Raw genomic sequence first — 18,040 nt, 5'->3', positions numbered from 1 at the left:
TAGCTGTCACTGCACACCCAGGGTGTCAAGGGCAAATTTAACAAAAATTGTCAATTTAACTACATGGCATGACATGGCTGAAACCTGTATGAAGCAATGCATACGAGGCTCGGCGTATTTTATGCAAAATGTTAGCACAATTGGAATCAAGGCAGTAAAATCCTACAGGGAGAGTGAAAACGCAGAATTGCCAAGAAAATGTGCCAACGAGTTCATTTTTTTTCAGTTCTGTCGAACCTCATCTAATTAGGAAATTAATGTAGGTTTATGTTTTTTCCTTCAGTTTTAGTTATTGTAAAAATGGTCTTAATTGTCACTCAGAGTGGCATTAAAAGTGTTAAAAAGTCACTATTGTAACTTTCCGTTTGCTGTCGAACCCTATAAATAGTATTGGCAGAGGAGGTTGTATTTGGTGTCCATAAGACTTGCCTGTTTTTTAACTGAGTCACAGACATTGTTAGAAACTACTGAGAAATAAACTAAGACACGGTCTGTTTTTTTTTGTTGGCACTAAGAAAAATCATTCTCATATGTAAGAAGCTTGAACCATCAAATGTTATGTCATATTTGCTTGCTAAAATCATCAATCGATTCTCTGGATTTTTTTTTTTTAATCAATTAATAATCAACTCAAGAGCTGTGTGGTATAGAGGAGGTTGTGCTCAGTGATTCCCTGTATGATGTGAACTCAGGATGTCTGACTTTTACTGTAGGATCGCAGTCAGTCTGTGAACGTTATGTGATAAGACAGGTGCCTAAAGGTTTTTATAGCAGTAGAGCACACCGTCACTGACCACTAATCGTTGAGGCAGGTCATCTTGGTCTGACACGGAGGATGATTGCAAGTGGGTAGTGGTTTTCCTGAAGGCAGGGAGTGGTTTTAGAGGCCAGTAAACAACAAAGCAGCTGGTTGCCGCAGTCTCCTGGGATCTCAGGTGATGCTCCGTCTGTCCTGCAGCTATCCTGAAGCTTTGCTGCCAAAATAGTTCATGCACTCTCTCCTCTGATGTTGAGTGTCAGCTGAGGGCGGACGACAGTTTCTGAAGTCTAAAAGCGATTAAAACTAAGGTGGAATCGTGCTGGCTAGTGCTGCAGGGTTGGGAAAAGCTGCTGCTAATAGGGTTGATTGAGGTCATGTTTAAGTGGAACAGAGGAAAGTGCTGTATCTTTTTGGCTAATGAGTGAGTCATTCTTTGCAACCTCGACTGTCCAGATAGGCCTATGCTTCTGTTGGGTTAGCGTCATAGTCTAATGGGCCATTTTTCTGGGTCAGTGGAAGACATATTCTCTCTGTGAGCTCTGAGGTACCTTTGCTCTTCACCGTGGTTTCATCAAACAGTCGTTTTCTTCATCTGGTAAGCTTCATAAAGAGATTAAAGTGTCTGTGTGGGTGTCAGAACTGTAACTACCAGATGAAGTACTACCCTGGAGCTCTTTGTTTGCTTCTTGGATCTGTTTATATGTTGTGGTATGAGCAAGTTTGACTGCCTTCAGGTTTTCAACCCTTGTTGGAAAAGTTAAAAACCTTAAACTGAATGTAAAGGAAAAACTACAGGTGAAAAAAGCAAATGTAAACAGATGCAGATTTGCTTCGGGTGATATAAATTGAGACATAGATGCGTCATTCAGACTTGAAATGTTTCAGCTTAAAAAATGTATCCCGCACCAGCTACCATGCAGTTCTAACTAGTGCAGAAAATATGCTTGCATTTAGGGCCGCAGCAAAAAATTTCCAGCATTGATTAAGTTCTCAGTTACTTCAGTTATCAATGACTAAAAACATTTTACTAGAGTTTACTAGAGTTCATTGTGACAATTCCAAATGTTTTGTTTTGTCCAAATATATTCACTTAACAATGACATACATATGAGAATGAACATGGAAAACAAGAAACTTAATATTAGTATTTTTGGACTAAGGCGCTGCTTTTGATACAGACGATCATGGCATCCTTATGAACAGACTAATGAAGTGTGTTGGCCTCTCTGGCTGTGTTTTAGATTGGTTTAGGACTTCTCTGTCTGAGACTGTTTTATCTCTTTTGGTTACCACTCCTCATCTTACACAAGCACTACATGGTTCCTCAAGGCTCATTTCGGGGACCTGTGTTGTTCCATCTCTATGCTGCCATGAGGAAATATCATCAGAAAGCATGGGATTAACTTTCAAAGCTATGCTGATGATATTTAACTGTTCATCTCTATCACTCTGTGACTCTAGCCCCATCAACGAACTGGTTCAATGTATCGATCACTTGTGGATGTCACATAATTTCCTGCAATTGAACAAAGACAACACAGAGGATTTAATCGTTGGAGCAAAGGTCTGGAGAGGAATACTCTGCGCTAAGGGGCCGTACACATGCTGCGTCTTTAACCACCTGGGAAACACGAGGTTGGGTGCTGGGTGTTACTCATAGGTTCACTCTGTGCCAACATTCATGAGCGGAGAAGCAGGTTGTTTCTGAGGTTGCTCAGCGACCGTAACCAGTCTCTATCATAGCCCTCTTTCCAGACGTTCTGAGTGCAGAGCACATCTTCTTCCAGGTGTTTTTATAAGTTTGTAATAGGCCTAAATATAGTCAGTGGAAGTGATGTATAGCTCATGTTACCCCTGCACTAAAATAATCAACTTGTCCTCCTGATATTTACAGAAGAAAGGAGAGATATCTGCCGACTGCGATTGGTTGTTCCTGGACACATGGCATGTGGTGCACGCTGCTGCGTTCCAAAAGTTGAACACCGTTCATTTCAGGTCGCGGCTGCTGCACACTTAAAATAGGCGATCTGGAATGAGTGCGCATCGTGACGGTGGCGGCACGGCTCATGAGTTCGCCTGCCACGCGTCTCCATTGTCAACAGTAGAATGGAATGTGCAAAAGACAGGGCATGTGTACGGGCCCTTCAAATCCCTGACACAAAATACCCCAAGCATAAAAACCTTGGCGTGCTTCTAGACCTTGATTTGAATCTAGAATCTTACATCAGTAATCTCATTAAAACTGCTTTTTATCACTTTAGAAATATTGCTGAAGTGCAACTCTGGATGCCAAAATAGAATTTATTTTATGACCTCTGTTTCTATCTCTTTCTCTCTCTCTCTCTGTATATCATAACACTACTGCTGTGGGAGTGTGAGCTCACTGCCAGGGATTTTAAGAGACTGCCTGCCACGCAAACTCACCGATTGACAGGCCTATAAGACAAGTTTAACAAGACAGTCAAGCAGTTTGGGTGTTGGTGCAAGTTTGTTGGGACTGTTTCATGACTTAGTTTCAGACATTATCTGCGGCTGCTTTGTTAGCACATGCTAAGCGACCAGGCGTTGAACTGACTGTTCTATGTAACAGAAAGTTTGCAGATCCTTTTTACAAGTAAAGAGAATTAGTATACATTTTTTGTAAATTTCAAACAAGCATAACAAAACAGGGTGTAAAAAAAATATTCACCTGCATCGACAGGAACTCATATTGAGTTTTTAGACCAAAAAGAGCAGACAGCTCTGTATCTTGATGTCTTCATTCAGACCTTCATGTCTCTGTGCTTTGCAGATACACACGGCTGGCCAGCTGTGACATCTGGGGCACCAAAGAGGTGGATTTCCTTGGATTAGATGACTTCTCTAGTCCATACCAGGATGAGGAAGTAATTGGTCGAACCCCGACGCTGGCACAGCTCAACAGTGAGGATTCGCAGCCTGTGTGTGAGACACTCTACCCCCCTACTGACTTGACCCTGCCCGCCCCTCAGCCTCAACCGTCCCAGCTTCCCTGTCACAGTAAGAGACCCCTGGTCCTTGGCCAGGGCCCCGGCTCTGTGCGGCCCTCCCCGAGCTCCACATCCTCTTCCCGTCCTTCTCGTAACCTTCTCCCGGACTTTCCTGAAAGCTCCCAAAAAGCCACCAGACCTGTCCCCTCTAGCACTGAGACTATGGCCAAGACCCAGAACCTCCTCAGTCTTACCCAGGACCATGGCCAAGCTCAAACCAAGCTCCAGGGGCGAGTTAACAAGATGGCAGCCCCAATTTCTCACAGCACTGACTTTGTGCGGAAGGCTAAAGTCCGTGTGAGTGCTGTACATAAAGCTCAGCCCGAAATGCCCTCCCAGACGGATTTTGAGAGGTCAGATCCACCTCTGCCTCTCTCCCAGCCCCAAGAAGAGAAGGCCTGCACTTCGGCGAGTGCCACCCTTGTAGGAATTCCTGTTGCAGCAGCCAGCGGCTCTGCCAGCCTGACGAGCTTTGAGAGGAGACCAGAGGTGACAGGGAGGAGGGAGACACCTGTGGGCTGGTCTGCCACCGTGCCTCAACTGGTGGAAGCGAGTCAGGCCCTGGAGGGCAGCACCTCTGGGCTGGTTAGCAGCGCTGATAGTGTTGCGGGGGCTAGCGGCGGCGGTGGCGTTCTAGTTGTCGAGGGCACGGAGAAGAGCAAGGAGGAGGAGCACAACTACTCTCTGTTCCTGACCCGCAGCAGACTGGCCGGCAGAGCCCACTCCCAGCTGGAAGAGGACGAGGAGGAGGAGGAGGACGAGGAAGAGGCTGAAGAGGAGGAAGGCGATGGGCTTGAGCTAGATGATGAAGACCACGATGAGGGTTTTGGCAGCGAGCACGAGCTGTCTGAGAATGAGGAGGAGGAGGATGAGGAAGAGGATGAAGACTACGAAGCCGACAAGGACGACGACATGAGTGACGCCTTCTCTGAGCCAGGTAGCAACCCGTCATCTTCATGCTTCTGGTTCACATGTTTGACCAAAAACAAGGGGTTTATTTCTCAAATGATTAACTTTCTGTCTTTATTTACCTTTAACTCTTCTTCTCTGTCTTTCTGTTGCTCTGATTTCCTCCCTTTTTCCCGTCTCGTTTCCTCCAGGCTGTGACATGGAGCTGATGGAGGACATTAAAGGCCTGACAGCGGGAGTCTCCAGCCGGAAGAGAGGCAAGCGTCGCTACTTCTGGGAGTACAGTGAGCAGCTCACCCCCTCCAAACAGGAACGTATGCTGAAGCCATCTGAGTGGGACAGACACACGCTGCCTAGCAACCTGTACCAGAAGAACGGGCCTCTCCACGGTATACATACACATACACACGCACACACACACACACACACACACACACACACACACACACACACACACACACACACATATATATACGTGTGTGTGTGTGTGTGTGTGTGAACACAAGCTTGCACTGTAGGATATAATCCTTGCTTTCAAACTTGCTTATGATGTTAAATCTTCAAAGGAAAGACTTTTAGATTATTGTATATGTGACATTTTATTTCCCCATCTTGAGGCATTTAACACATAATATATGCTTTACAGTGTAGACTTCAGTGCACATACTGAGTCTTTCAGAAAGACTGAGACTGGATTTTCCACAACAGCAGCTGTGCACAGCATGCTGCAGTGGTACCACAGTTTAACTGATCACATTGGAAATATTAAATAAATAAAAGGAGCATGTCTCATTTCTCACATAAACAACACAAGCCTGCAAATCATTTCTCTTGCCTCACGTCCGTATTTATTTTATGCTTTTGTTTGCATATGTAGAGGATGACTCATATTGAATTTTAATCATTTTGTAGCATTTTTCAGAAAGGAAAAGCACTTCAAGCTTTTGTTGTTTGAAATTCAGTCATAACTGAAGGGGTTGCAGTCCATCACACAGTGATCATTTTCTTTATCATTGAATCTGTTATAAATCCACAGCTGGTATCACCAACTGTGACTGAATAGAAAATGACACACTTTCACATTGAAGGTACATCAAATAATGTTAACCTGATAAACAAGTAAGAAGTAAGAAAATAATGGATTTTAAAAAATGGAAATGGCAACTGCAATTTTTTTATTGCACACACTTGTGTGCTTCATGCCTGCTGGAACATTGAATTTAATTTAAGCGTTATCTCTAATGCTCCTTTTCTCTAGCTGTGTAACAACACATTGATGCAAATTGATATAGTCAGTGATAAACAGACCAATTTTATGAATGTAAAGTGAAAACATCGATACATATTTCAGTCTTTTAGGTACGCCCTATCGTTCCCATTGCATCAATCACAATTTTCGTTCAAGCAAACCCTCTTCCTAAATATTCAAACAGAGCTCAAGGCAATGATGATATCATGTCAAATTTATCGCAGGCCCCTGTATGGAATTGAAACAATATCGCATCGTGGCAGACTTTGTGATACCAGCAAATATTGTGTTGTTGTTGAAAGAGTAAATTTGAAATTTTATCGTGATGAAACTTTACACTGCTGCTCATTTCCTTGGTTTTCATGAAGGAAAGTATATGCTGAAGAAGTCTCGCCGCACAGACGTGGAAGACCTGACTCCCAATCCACGTAAGCTGCTGCAGATCGGCACCGAACTCCGAAAACTGAACAAGGTGATCAGTGATTTGACCCCCGTCAGTGAGCTGCCGCTGACTGCACGGCCGCGGTCTCGCAAGGAGAAGAACAAGCTGGCGTCCAGGTAACACCTGCACGCATGTACAGGACGCACACATCAGAGCGACATTAGACCGTTATGTACAATCACACTGACCTCCAGATTATCAATAGAAGTATTTTATCACTGAGAACATGAGTCTATTTTAGAATATAGTTGTGATCGAGGTGGTGATTTGTGATCAGTAAATCATGTTTCTCAGTGGTTCACTCTCCTGTTAGTAAACTCCATTCATCTGTTCCTGTTTTATAGAGCTTGTCGTTTAAAAAAGAAGGCCCAGTATGAAGCAAACAAGGTGAAGCTCTGGGGACTCAGCACAGAGTACGGTATGTTGCTCACCACAAAGGTTTTCTCAACAACTTCTGTATTCATTTTCTTCATGCCTTGTTAGTGTGTAATCGTCAATGCTTGTTGGTCTCCTCCTGTAGATCGATTGCTGTTTGTTATCAATGCCATCAAGGAGGAGATAGTGGCTCGAGTGGAGGACTCCTCTCCGCGTCCGACCAACATGGCTGACACTCTGGAGCATCTCATCAAGGAGACACTCGGTAAGGAACAAAGACTGAGTCATTTATACAGACGTCACTCACAGACATAAGAAGTCACACTGTAATTAGGATAGTACCTTGAGAGAGATGAATTACATACATAAATTGTACTTCAAACTACATCCACACCATAGAAATAATTAGGGCTGTCAACGTTAAAGAGTTGTTTGTGATGCGTTTTAAGTTTGGACAAAATGCATTAATTTTTTTTGTAATCATGTTAATCAAAGGCCAGTAATCCTGTCTTTAAGAGGCTCTACTGAAATTAATTTTAAAGCCAGAGTTGTGACTGTTAGGACCTAAGGAATCGAGTGGTACCAACCATGTCATGTCACTAGTCAGGAAGGGGGTCACAGGGGTCTCTTGACCTCTCACCTCAAGAATTTTGAATTCCCTATCAAGACAGTCTGGTAAGAATTGTCTTACTTGTTACCTTGAACTTCAAAACTGTCAAGCAATTGCAAGCAAGCAATTAATCGTGATTAAAAAAAAATAATCGTTTGACAGCCCTACAAATAATACAATATATCTATAACTTAATGGAAGCCATTTTTTTGACCGTGCAGAAACTTAGAGGAGAGTAATTACTATGTGTAGTGTACAGAATTTTTTTTTTTTTAGAAGACTTTCTGTCACATAATAAATGAGGCATAAATTCTGTCAAATAAATTTGGTAATGAAATATGGGGAGTGGGAAAGTATTTATAGATATATAGGGAAATGAGGAAACTAAGAGTTAGATACGATGATATAATTCACAATAAGATTCAAAATAATCAGAGCAGAGTTACACTTTTGAATGTTTTTTTATGGAAAGCTGTTAAATTAAAATTTGACATTCTTGAAAAAGCAGATGATGAGAAATAATATAGCTCAGACAGCAAATTACTAACTATTGACCCAGATGAGATAAACTCATTGCATCATATGAACACTTTTACAAATCAGAACATAATACGGAGTCAGTGAATGCCTTTTACAAGTACATAAAGTTCCCTGTCTGAAAAAGAAATAATCTTTTCTGTATGTTGCACACAAACTTGTATGCATTTGTTTGAGACAAGCGAGGGACTGTGTCCACCAAAGCGTTTTTCCCTTAAGTCATCTTATTTTTAAAATTCTTTGCAATGAGAGCTCCACATGTTTATGCTATGCTGCAAACAGCAACGTGTGACGAGTCGCTGGGCATCTTTTCTGCGTCGAGTGCTGCATGTTTGCTGTTTTTTTCTGAGCACCGACAGCTGAAACATTTTCATCTTGGGTTAAACGCTGTACTCGTCACCTTCACTTTTTACCCAGCGGTCCAATCACAGTGGAGCAGGGGTGGGACAAACAGACCAAGGCTTACAGGTTTACTACAAGTGCTGAACAACAACAGTAGACTAGGAGAAATAAAATACTATATATATATTAATATATGTTTTCTATTATGAACCCACACACCAACGTTCTTCAGCGTTCCCTTCACCCAAAGCCAGCACTCTTCATCATATTCACTTCTGTGCATATTCTGCATTATAGCAACCAGATACAACCAAAGCGCCTCGGCTGGAAAAACGCTGCGCGTCCAGAGCGCTCTCAAGCGCTCCCAGCTGGGCCTTTCCTGAGGAGTGCTTGCTGTTTTCAACTGGAAAAAAAGGCTTCAGTGGACACGGGGCCTTAGTTGCATGAAAAATACTTAACGTGTAACATCTCTCTTAATGTGTTTTTGTGGGTGCAGTGGCATCACCTGTTGCTGGGCAGACTTCAGACTTTGTCAACAAGATCTTGGAGAACACAGGACGCGGCGATCCCACCGGCGGACTGGTCGGCCTGCGAGTCCCCACCTCTAAAATCTAGACAAACCGCAGTCCACTGAGAGGAGTGGACTAAATTTTGCCACCGTGCTGTCTCATTGTAACTATGCTCCCCTCTGCATGCCCCTCCAACCCAGAGTACATACACATTGTTAGTCACACAAACACACATACCACTCCCTGTGTGTATGTATGTGTGCTTGTTTTAGCCATGCACCTGTATGGCACACACCCTAGCTTACTGTCTCTACACGCTGTGAGCAGAGTCAGTTCGTCACCGTCTCCCAATCCATCGTGAGCATCTGTTGGGTAAAAGCGCCTCTAAAAGCGAGGGATGGTTAGGTGTATAGCTAACAGCACGTCCTAAATCCACTGGTGATTATTAGATGTGTTTAACATAGTGTTGTGTCGGGTCGGTTCAGTTGGAGGTCTGCTTCCAGGGCTGACGAGGAGATAGTCACACGAGTGTAACCACTGGAATACTTTCACACAATTTGTTTGAGGTTGTGATGACAGAAGAAGTTTTGTTACAAATCAAACACCATCAAAGGTTGGACGAAGTTCCAGTTATCACATGGCAACAAAACATAACTCCAGGATCTTAAAATCAACCCGCTCAGTAAAATATTTCAATGAAAACAGCATTGGTTACTAAGATAGCTGCAGAGTAAAGAAAAAAAAAGCAGTGTGCTCCAAGGCGTTACGGGGTGGCAGGAAATATTTTGTATTGAAGGCCTAAATATGTTCATGCCATCCCCTGTTTGTCAATCAGGTCTGCTGTTGTTAAAATGTAGGAGTTGGCAAAATAAAGCTCGAAACAAAAAAGTTAAAATTCGACTTTAACGATTAAGCATCAGACGTCCTGCTGAGTGGAAGTTTTCAGCAGGCAGGAGGAAGCTTAACGGCTAATTTTGACGACGTTAATTCAAACAACAGAAGTTAGCTGACCATGTGGAGAGAAAGTGCATGTGGTTTGGTGCTTTTTGGCCTTGTGCTAGTTATAACTGGACGGGGTGAAACAGGCATTTTGCCAGAATGGGAGCAGACTGTGAGGAAGGTGATGGTGGTGGTGATGAAGAGAACATAGACAGTGATCCATCTCCTCTTGGAAACTGTACATAGAAGTGTCTCCCAGTGAAAAACGGCACCGGCTCCCCTTTTTGTACAGTAGAGAAGACCAGGCTAACAGTTTGGTGTGTTCATACTAGTGTTTGATCAGAGTTCTATTCATTGTGCCTTGTGTATGTATGTGTGTGTTTCTGTAAGTCTGAGTGAGTGTGTGAGAGGGACTGAACGAGGAGAGGTGATTGGTCAGAGCTCCCTGAGGTCCAGCTGAGGAGAGGACTACTTTACACTGAGGGAGATTGTTAGTGAATGCGCGTAGGGAGAAAATTGTGGGGTTCGTCGTGTATTTCAGTCAAGATATTCTGAATGTACATAAAACAAGTGGAAGCTCTTGTTGCGTGATGCCACAGAGTCTGTGTATATAGGAGGGCTCTGCAATAGATCACTTTTGGTTTTTGGTACTCTTGTCTTTAGGGATTGGGGGAGGGTTAACAGATATTTTCATTTAGAGTTATAAAAAAAAATATTTGCACACTATATTTTGATTGTTTTTTGTACCAAAGACACATGCAACGAAATGGCGACCAGCCAGTTAAAGTAAGGTTTTGCACAGCTTACCTGACGCCGTATTGAATGTAAGAAATGTGGGAGGGTCAGGGAATTCATAGAACTGTGAAATTAGCTTGGGTCCAATTCTGTATAGAAAAGGAACATTCATTAATTTTTTTTTTTTTTTTTTTAATCTGAAAATTAACCCCATCTGTGGGCATCTCCAGTAGACATGTTGCTTAGCAAACACTTCATTCCTGAAACTGATTCCTCCCTCCACATGCTAATTGTTTTAATGGCGCTTTCTAGGACAAACCTAAGAGTGCTAGTAGATAAGCTATGTTACATTTTTGCTTGTTTGTCAAAATGTCACCGACAATAACCAAAATGTTTTGTTCCTTTTGTCACTCGTTTGATTTCTGTATGTAGACAAGGTTTAGTTCATCAACAAAATATTAATGTGTTTTAAAGTACTGTATATAGAAGCATTAATGCTATATCTATCAATGGTGAAATGCCACTTTACATGACAATTGATTCATTTTTAAGCATGACACATTTCTAAAAGCCTATCCTTGCATTGAGAAAGCTAGAGGAAAAAAAAAACACAAAAACCGAAGAAAAAAAAGTTCTTGTTATATTTTTGTACTTTAGCTGCCTGCTAGCTTTCCTGTTGGTTTGGAGGTTGAGTGAAAAGAAGGAGATGTGGAGGAGAAAAGTCGGAAAGAGCATCCAGAGTTTGATACATAAACCGACACTTGACCCCTTCAGTCTCCTCTGCCAGCTGAGGGAAATACAGAGAGGCACGACTGCATTTATCTAAGACATAATGCAGTGAAGCCATGGTCTAGTTTGAATGGTCTATAAAGAGAATGAGGACATGCTGTCTTTAGCGAGGACAGGGACTTGTCCAGGAAAGCAAGGAACTCAGAGGACAACAGCATGAGGACAGTTTCTGTAAGAAAGCCAAAGCCATTTGAGTCTGTCCCAGATTGATCTGGATTCAGCACTGTGCATTGTCATTCAGATTTTCACACGTATTCCCTCTTTGACCATGAAGTCGGTTGAGTTTTGCATTTCCTGATAGTGGCATTGTTGCCTTTTGAGGTTGCATTGTTGGATTTTTGTCTGCCTGGCCTTGCCTTTGGACTTCAGCTCACACCCTTCCTGACCGCATAGAATAACTATCTTCACCAAAACACACAGTTACAATATCCAGGCCACGAACTGGCAGCATGTCCAACGTTTAGAAATGCATGATGCCTGTATGCTTGCCTCCCTGCTGCCTCCTCAGAGGAAACGCAGCCATTTGCCAGGAACTTAAAAACTCAACCAAGCGCGTTTGAGGCTGAATTCAGGTTAGTTTGAAGTGGAGAAGGCGCTCCTTCACAGAATGAACTCTGATGTCTGGTGGTCTTTCTGTATCGTGTGATTGAATAACAGCTAGTGCTACATATATATATATTTTTACTGATTTCTGTTCCGTCTAAAAAGGGAGAAATGGTGCTTTTTTTCTGAAACTAGAATGATGAGTATCCATGATTCTTATTTGACTCCTTAGTCTAGTTGTAGCCTAATGACTTGCTCTCCCTTACCGTCCATAGCTATTTTCTTAGTAGTGATTAATTTTTGTAAATAGTCTATATAAGTTAATATGTATCTTCTAAATGTTAGATATATGTATAGAATACTCTATCTTATATGTTTGAAAACGAAAGCACTTTGTCCAAAAAAGGAAAAAAAAAGAAAAAAAAAGAAAAAGAAAAAGAAAAGCATTTTTTTCTTCCATTTGCTGCTAAAAGGCCTGGTGTGAATGCTGCAAGTGTACTTGACGACTACTTGCTAGGATAGGTCTATTACCTGACTTGGCTAGGTCTATAAACTAGCAGGGAATAGGTGTCGGACCTGACGAGGGTTAGATCTGCATGTGTCTGGAGCCACGTAATGATATGGAGGGTTGTATGAGCGCATATCATTGCTTGGCTTTGGGTGTCTTGACAGGATCGGTCTATTTCCTGGTCAGGAGCCGTGTGGATAGGGTGTTTGTGGTCTTAAAAAAAAAAAAGAGGGTTTTGATTCCAGGGCCCCTACATTGATCCTGATGCTGACCCCCTTGGCGTCATGATTCATTTGCCTTCAGTAGAGGTTTCCTATGGAAAAACTGATTCTGCTTTGGCTTCCTCTTCAGGGTGATGTACAGTGTAGACACATTTCTCCAGAGAGCTATATTGTTATCATTTGTAAACTGATTTCTACTTGTGACTTAATGAGGAGGGGTTTAGCCTAGGGCGGCCGGGAAGAGCCCAATTGAAAGACGTTGTTCCGGGCCGCCTTAGGGGAAGTTACTATATCACTGTACTGTATGGCAAGCCAGTTACAAATGGAGGCTCAATCCGGACACTTATTGCCTTTTTGAACTTTTCACTTACACACAAACAAAAATAATAACACGGCAGATGTGTCAGTTGCCGAGGGGTGTGCCCGAGGTTTATGACATCATTGTGCCAATTTACGGTCAACTTCAACAAAACCATTCAGCCTGATGGGCTCAAAACAACCTTGACTGAAGTAACAGACGTGGGGAAATATGTCTGGAAAAATGGCTTCAAAGATTTGATCTACTTGTGCTCAGTTTCATCTTTTGGGACACAGTTTGAAGCATTTTTTCGGCTACAGTTATGCCCAGGTCTGACAGGGGGTCAACAGTGGTAAAAGGGCCGCTGGTTGGCCGACAGCAGAGCGTAGCGTTTGTGTTTTGTAGTCGATCACGAGGCTGATTCAAGAAAGAGTCCTCACAGGTTTTTACATTTAACATGATAGGTGCAAGCTGTGCAACTTTACATTCAAACCAGGAGACTCTGTGGCATTTTAACAGTCAAGGAAATGAGTGAAAATCCACGCCAGTAAAACTATTCCTTATTCTTTTTATTTCTGATGACATAAATCCTATACAGTCAACTATTAAGCTAATAGAGTGTGTAACTTTGTGCTACTCTTGTCCAATAAAAGCTAAGTGGATCCATAAAGCTCTTCTTCAGCAAATCAGGGTAATATCGTTCTTCTATCTGACATATGTGATGACATATAAAATCAAAAGAAAATATATTTATGTATTCCAATTATTGTCGCCATTCTTTACTCTGTACAAAATATTTTGTGTGTGTGCGTGTGTGTGTATGAATTATCAATGTCAATCAATATAGTGCAATGCTCTCTACACAAACTGAAAAAAAAGGCCAACAGACTTGTCACAAGAATTCACAAAGTTTCTCCGCTTTCTTCAAATCGCTAGTCAAACATACACCTGCAACATTTTCCTGTCATGAAGGTTTTGACTCGGATTTCCTGCCGTGATCCAACTGGGGTTTGTCACATGGTGCTGATTACTTTTCATTATCCAAGAAATCACCTAAGAGTTTAAATGGCATCTGTATTTAGATCCAATCACAAATAATGAGATCATTGTTCTCAATAATTGTCATCAGACCAGACTTCCCCTTCTGATCATTTTCATTGATTCTGACTGTCCCTGTTGGACCAAGCAGACGAAGAGTCACACTGATTCTTAATCTGAACAACAACAGAACGATGGTTTCTGTATTTTGGGCTGTATGTTAAGCATACCATTGTATGTTGTATAAAAGTCTGACTCTGAGATCTGATACCATTGCACAAATTCACAGAGAAGGTTTATCCCATCTTTGAGGTACAAAATATTTACCAGAACTGCAAAATGAATACAAATGTTCTGATGTATTAGGACTTTTTTGTTAATTATTTAAATTGCAAGTTGAATTTCCTTCACATGTTAACATATGGTTATAGATTCACCTTTTGTAATATTCAGTAAAATTTTTTTAAAAACGAGTGTTTCTGTAATTTTGGAATAATTTCAAAGAAGTTTCTTGGAAAGAGCTTTTAATTTCATAGTAGGGGAATTAATTAATTGATAGGAAGGTGTCAACATGTATGGACGATAAAGTTTTCAATAATGAGGGAATAATTTACTTGTCTTCAGAGCTGCTCTAATCAATATTAATGCATAAAAAATGGATTTATTTACTTCAATTAAACTGACTGGTGTTGCTTGTCGTAATGAACCTACAGAGAACAGGCAACACTCTGCAAGTCGCCTCTTATCTAGTTAATACAGCAGAGCTTGTTCAATATGCTTATTCTATACTATCACGATACTTGGGTGCTGATTTGATTTGTATTTTGACTAGTATTGCCTTTTGACATGACGATTTATTATGATTTTTGTTTTAAAAAGTAGATTGCAGGAAAAAATTGAATTGTATGCGGGAAGTTTGCCTCGCCTGAATTTTAATTGCTAAATACTGAGGGCTCTTTTCCAAAGCCTCCAAAAACAGCGCCAAACAGCATCGGGCTTTGAAGCCAATTTGACAGTGGCCAAACTGTGGCATTACTACTTCTGAGTGCATCGCATGACATTATCAGGCCGGAAAGACGTCCTCCCACAGACTTACATTGTTAAAAATATTTTTTTTATTGTTTATTTTCCTACTGTTTTTAATGTGAGTGAGCCTGAGACCGAGCATTTGGGAGGGAGTGTTAAAGGTTCGGCAAATGCGCTTGCTCTATGGGCCCTTGAGTAATTTATATCGGGAAGTGGAACTTTTTTGTTTTTGTGTGCCACAGGGGCAGTTTTCATAGGAATGAAGCCGCAGTTCTCTTTATAAATCCATGTAGTACCCTTGGACAGCTTTGCAATTTTTCTTGCTTTCTGTTGTTTTTCTGGAAACGTAATGTTGTCACATTACTCATAGATAACCACAAGAAGACTAACAACCCATTTCCACCTCTGCATCCAAATATATTGTTTACAGTTTGCCATCATGTTCATAACAACACTCTGTAGTGAAAATAAATGAAGCAGTTTTTTCCAAGAAACTTCTGAGGATGTTATTACGAAATTGCTGTTCCGTAAGATAAGTGTTAACAATTTTTTTTTTTTTTTTTAAGAAATAGGATTTGTACAAAAAAACAACTAAAAAATGGCCTCACTCTCTGCTGGCTGCGATTTCAGATCTCAGAGTCTGGCTTTGAGTTTCTTTTGGGGCATTTCAAATGTTTCCCGTTTTGTTCAGATCCATGTGGGCTTCCCTCATTTCTTTTATAAACACCTTTTTTTTTGGAGGCTGTATGCTTACAACCCTCCACATTTTCCCTGTGTAAATTAGATGCATACCAAAATGTACTCGCGGTGGGAATAATGTTTCTGCATGCCAATTTTCCGCATAGCACTGAGAGAATCAAGTGACATCTGGAGTTCTTTGCAGATTGGGAAATAATTTGGCCAATCAACGGTCTCCATCATCACAAAGTTCACTCACTGCACTGTCAGTCGAATGATTTCATACTTGCTGCTACTGAATGAGCACAAAGAGACTTTTTGGTTTAGAGTGTCCATGACACAATTACCGGATATTATTACCACACACCCCATTTTTGATTTTACACCGTATTTTCCTGCGACAGTCAAAAGACCAACAGTGTTACTCACCTTGCACTTGGTTTTCGAATATGATGCCTGCTGAATCAGGTGCCTTAATCAAATATATGAGAACACAAATCTGCACCTTTTGTCAGTCTGGAGGGGGTTTCCCTACAGAAACAAGGGGCTGGGTTTCCCAAAACATAAACTTGAAGTACGAAACTGAAATGAAAACCTCATTTAACCACAAATCAATACATTTTGTATCAGCCTTTAACAGCAGATAATAGCTGTTTTTCGTGCATGAATAGAACAATAAACTCTGCAAATGATTTCCCTTTTAAAGTATTACCGAAGAAGAGCATAAACTAAATTGCTGTTGTTTTGGGAAACCTGGTTCCGTTTTTAACTCTTTCTCTGCCCACTACGCCATGTTATTGTGTTTTCTGTATTGGCTGCTGCTGCTATCACCGCTGGTGTGTCCGTGTAGAGAAGAGCAAACCTCCACTGTGTCTGTGGCAGAGGGAGACTTGGGCCTGCTTTTTACCTAGTCAATTACAATGCATTCTTCTTCTGTGGTTTTGACATGGAGCACCGTGTTGCTGCCTCCTGAAACCTTTTTCGAGAAAAAAAAAAAGAGAAAAAAAAGCATAAAACAGAACTTTCCGTTTCTTAACTTTGCTATTATGAAGTGCCAGACCCTCCTTGAAGTCAGTGTTGGCACTGAGTCGCAGGTTGCGAATGAAGCGACAAACTGAGCATGGAGGTACACTGTGGTGCTAATCTGTCAGTGGCTGGGTGCTAACATGGCTGTGTTAAAAAGCTGTATTAGCCATATTATTCCTTCTGTCGATGACTCTGGTCAGTCTTGTGTTTCTGACTGCTGCACTGCTGTATGCTGACATAGCGAGGTATAACTCTGCTGCTGCTGCTTTGCTGATGAATGTAGACTAGTCTTCCTCAGCAGGATCATACAGACAGACGTGAGTGTCTGGTGGAGCTTTTCCTGTTGTGCTTCTTACTGTTAGACATTTTGTTTGGAACACAGAGGGAGACTCTTGTCGTCAGGATCCAGAAAGATCATGAATGTTGTATCTTTTTATGGCCGCTGTCCTGCTTGTATGTTTAAACCTTTTTGAATATTATGGTTTGATATTTATGCTCTGACTCTGTCAAATGTTTGCACGTTTGAATTTTTATTCCCTAAATTATATTTTATTGCCTTTTTTCCCTGATCCCAGTGTTCATACCATTTCTTTGATATTTATTTGTTTTGTCCTGTAAATTAACATGTAAGGAGACAATTTGTTGAATCTAGACTTTTTTCTAGCTTTTCCACTGAAGCGGACTTTGTTAGGAGTCACGTGAGCTTCACAGACATGGACCAAAGTCACAATGAAATCAGAAATTACATCTTTTTTTCATATATCCCCATATAATTTTATACAACTACTTGACAGTAAATACATAAAAACATTTATCGTCTGTAATTTCACATTCTAATGCTATTGAGATGTACTCATAGTATATCCGTAATTAGGGATGCACAATAATATCAGCACGTCATCGGTATCGGCAGATAATGGCTTTGAAATGAAATACTGGTACTGGCCAACGTGCAGATTTTTGTCGGTAAACCAATATTCTTCGTTTTTCTTTTGTTTTTTTTTTAACAAAGTGAACATGTACAAAACATCGACCCTAAGTTGAAGTATTTTTCTTATTTTGCTCAATGAATGAATTTTACGTAAACTGAAAAGCATTGTATTTTATGTCTCCATCTGCTGGTGGGCCATCCTGATGCGTTAATACATAATATGGCGTTAATCCAAGGAATCCAAGGAGACTTGAAGGTCACTAAAATGAGATGGGGAAAAAGTGGATATATTGATATTGATATTGGTTATCGACATAATGAGTTTATATGTATCGGCAAAAATCCAATATCGTGCATGCCTTTCTATAATATTACCTCATCATAGACTATAAATTAGATTTTGCAAATTAAAATAAAGACACTCATCAATTAATGTTAAATTAGACAGTAAAAAAAAATCCATCATCAGATTGTAACACAACTTGAACAACAATAGGCAAAAGGATTAGAACTACTTTATTGATCCTGGGGGGCGTTGTATGATAAACAAGTATTATAATAAAAAGC

At 41.0% G+C, this 18,040-nt stretch overlaps 1 protein-coding gene across 3 annotated transcripts in view; it reads left to right on the top strand.

Annotated features, from left to right (window-relative positions):
- Nucleotides 1-17,569, top strand: part of crebrf (creb3 regulatory factor) — a 33,257-nt gene extending 15,688 nt beyond the window's left edge. For all 3 annotated transcript variants that reach the window (XM_042499458.1, XM_042499459.1, XM_042499460.1), the window contains exons 5-10: nt 3,552-4,705; nt 4,869-5,066; nt 6,295-6,484; nt 6,713-6,786; nt 6,889-7,008; nt 8,729-17,569. In XM_042499458.1, the coding sequence (XP_042355392.1) occupies nt 3,552-4,705; nt 4,869-5,066; nt 6,295-6,484; nt 6,713-6,786; nt 6,889-7,008; nt 8,729-8,847 (1,855 nt within the window). In that variant the 3' untranslated portion in view covers nt 8,848-17,569. The remainder of the gene's footprint in view (nt 1-3,551; nt 4,706-4,868; nt 5,067-6,294; nt 6,485-6,712; nt 6,787-6,888; nt 7,009-8,728) is intronic.
- The last annotated feature ends 471 nt before the right edge of the window (nt 17,570-18,040 follow it).

Source organism: Plectropomus leopardus, chromosome 13 (assembly GCF_008729295.1).
Source record: "Plectropomus leopardus isolate mb chromosome 13, YSFRI_Pleo_2.0, whole genome shotgun sequence".
Classification (NCBI taxonomy): domain Eukaryota; kingdom Metazoa; phylum Chordata; class Actinopteri; order Perciformes; family Serranidae; genus Plectropomus; species Plectropomus leopardus.
Note: the sequence above shows the minus strand (reverse complement) of the source record. Positions and strands in the feature narration are given on the sequence as shown.